At 29.7% G+C, this 2,500-nt stretch overlaps 1 protein-coding gene across 1 annotated transcript in view; it reads right to left on the bottom strand.

The window, feature by feature from the left end:
* Positions 1 to 503: 503 nt before the first annotated feature.
* LOC119596551 (F-box only protein 43-like) overlaps positions 504 to 2,500 on the bottom strand; it is a 7,690-nt gene continuing 5,693 nt past the window's right edge. Inside the window, exon 5 of the mRNA XM_037945853.1 lies at positions 504 to 2,500. This exon is cut by the window's right edge and continues 93 nt beyond it. Coding sequence (XP_037801781.1) covers positions 2,345 to 2,500 — 156 coding nt within the window. The 3' untranslated portion in view covers positions 504 to 2,344.

Here is a 2,500-nt window from a genome sequence, read left to right as displayed (position 1 = left end):
ATATATATATATATATTATATATATATATTATTATATATATATATATTTTTAAATATATATATATATATATTATATATTATATATATATATATATTATATATATATATATATATAAAATATATATAATATATAATATATATATATATATTATATAATATATATATATTATATATATTATATATATATTTATAATATATAAAATATTATATATATATATATATATTATAATATATATATATATATTATAATATTATATATATATATAATATATATATATATATATATATATATATATAATATATATATATACAGAAAGAGAGAGAGAGAGAGAGGAAGAGGAGAGAGAGAGAGTGAAAGAGAGAGAGAGAAATAGATATAATAGATAGACAGACAGAAAGAAAAAAATGAAGATCAAAACAATAGATAGGATGAGAGATAGAGAGAAAGCAAAGGATAAACAGAGAACAATGAGATTGAGAAAGGCAGAAATTCTTGTTCCATTTCTAGCTCTGTACATAAAGAAACAAACAGATTTGAAAACTGTGATTAAGAGGTCCCAATTTATCCAATAACATTTTTTAGGTAAGTTATTGTTCTCTCAGCACAGAACACAAGGGATATTAATATAAGAAAGTCATTAGAATGTTTTATTAAAATATAAAAAGAAGAAAAAAAAAAACCTGACAAAATAAAATTTAAGTACAAAGGAATGTTATGACTTCATCTGTACAGTATTTATGAAACATGAGATGAAAACTTTTAATACCTTAAAACAAATGAGAATTAAAGGTGAGGAAATAAACAAATGCTGTTTATTAACACCCTAGACTAGTATCAATGTTCAATGAACCCTGAATATCAACAGAAGTTACATAATTGTATATAAGCTTCCCCAAAGGCAGATGAATAGTAAACTCACAAACTTCATACAGATGAAACTTTCAAAAAAAAATTTATTGGAAGCATGCTGGTTATATTTATTTAATAATTCACCATGAGCTCACACTACTAGGTGTAATGATTCGTCACATAAAATGAAATGAATATTACACCCTATTTAAAAACCACTTTCCAGTCAGAATACCACACCCATTCTCGATACCTAATTATACCAACCAACGCTTCCGGAAGTATTGATGTGAGAATAACGACCCAGTCTCGATTTGTGGAAAAGCAATATACGAAAAAATCCATCAATAATTTCATAAAAGTAAACAGTGCTCCTGAACAACCCATGTCTTTTGATCTTTGCTGAGGCTTAGCTAGTTTACAAAAGTAGCTAAGATACTTGAAAACCATAAATAGCATACATGCACTCTATTATTTAATATTTACATTCATGGCATATACACACTATAGCAATGGAAAAGAATTATACTCAATCATACAGATATACACAAACACAGTAAAAATTAAGAGAAAATGAAAAACAATATAGAGTCAAAGACATTATGCATAATAGTAATAGAAGCAATATGCGAAAAAAAAATTAAGTAGAAGGATACAGAATCAGAAAGTAAATAAACAGAATACAGAAGAAAAGCAGAAACAGAGGCAGCAAAAGATAATGAAAGGATTGTGAAAGAGAAAAGGGAGATGCACTGATCAGATTTTGGAGAGAAAAAATGGGTTACAGGCATTCTCATCCTTGAATCAGACCCTTTCCCACAAACACTAATGACATCCCACATTCAAAAACTTAAATCCAGCATCCAAACATTTTCCTCTGCGTTAGAATTCAAAGAGAAGAGAAAATAATACAATAGAACGCTAATCTCCAATATCAGAAAGAAGTGCCTAAATTTATCCATCTTCAAGAGACACTATTTGAGCAATTTCATCCTTACAAATTGAAAATAAAACACAGCCTAAAAATAAACAGAGCATTCAAATCATAATCATTTGTACACCATCTAAAACCCTATCGAATGCCTAGTTTTTGCTGATTTTTTTTCTGGACCTATATCCCATACACATGGCAATCCACACAGTTCACCGGAAACAAAATTGTAACAGATGTGTCTAAAACCTGCTATGAATAGTGAAAGACTGGAGCAACATGCAAACCAGAATTACAAAGCAGAGGTGTGGTAAGTTGAAATGGGAAAGTACCAAAGTCCCCCCAAATGAGATCCTTTAAAATCATCACAGGTGGCAAAGATAGAATAAAACTTCATGTTCTATGGCACTGCATTTATGTAATGCACAAAATAAAAACCCTGCTACTTCATCTTCCTTTCTTAAAATAAATTCTTTTTCACACTCGCAACATTCAAATACCTTTACTAATAATTTAATATTCAATAAAAAAATATAAAAATTTTCCTTTCCGTTAGACCCCTATCATAACCTCCTCAGGTTCCTCTTGCAGCTCTTGGAGGAAATCAGTCCCCTGGTGCTTCTTGGTCGAGCTTTGAGAACAGGGCACTCCTGGGGTCTGCGGTGGGACTGAAGGAGGCAGCGAGTGCAGTAGTCATGGCCACAGGTTGCCTTAGAGCA

The sequence above is a fragment of the Penaeus monodon genome, chromosome 38, assembly GCF_015228065.2.
Source record: "Penaeus monodon isolate SGIC_2016 chromosome 38, NSTDA_Pmon_1, whole genome shotgun sequence".
NCBI classification, from domain to species: Eukaryota; Metazoa; Arthropoda; class Malacostraca; order Decapoda; family Penaeidae; genus Penaeus; species Penaeus monodon.
Note: the sequence above shows the minus strand (reverse complement) of the source record. Positions and strands in the feature narration are given on the sequence as shown.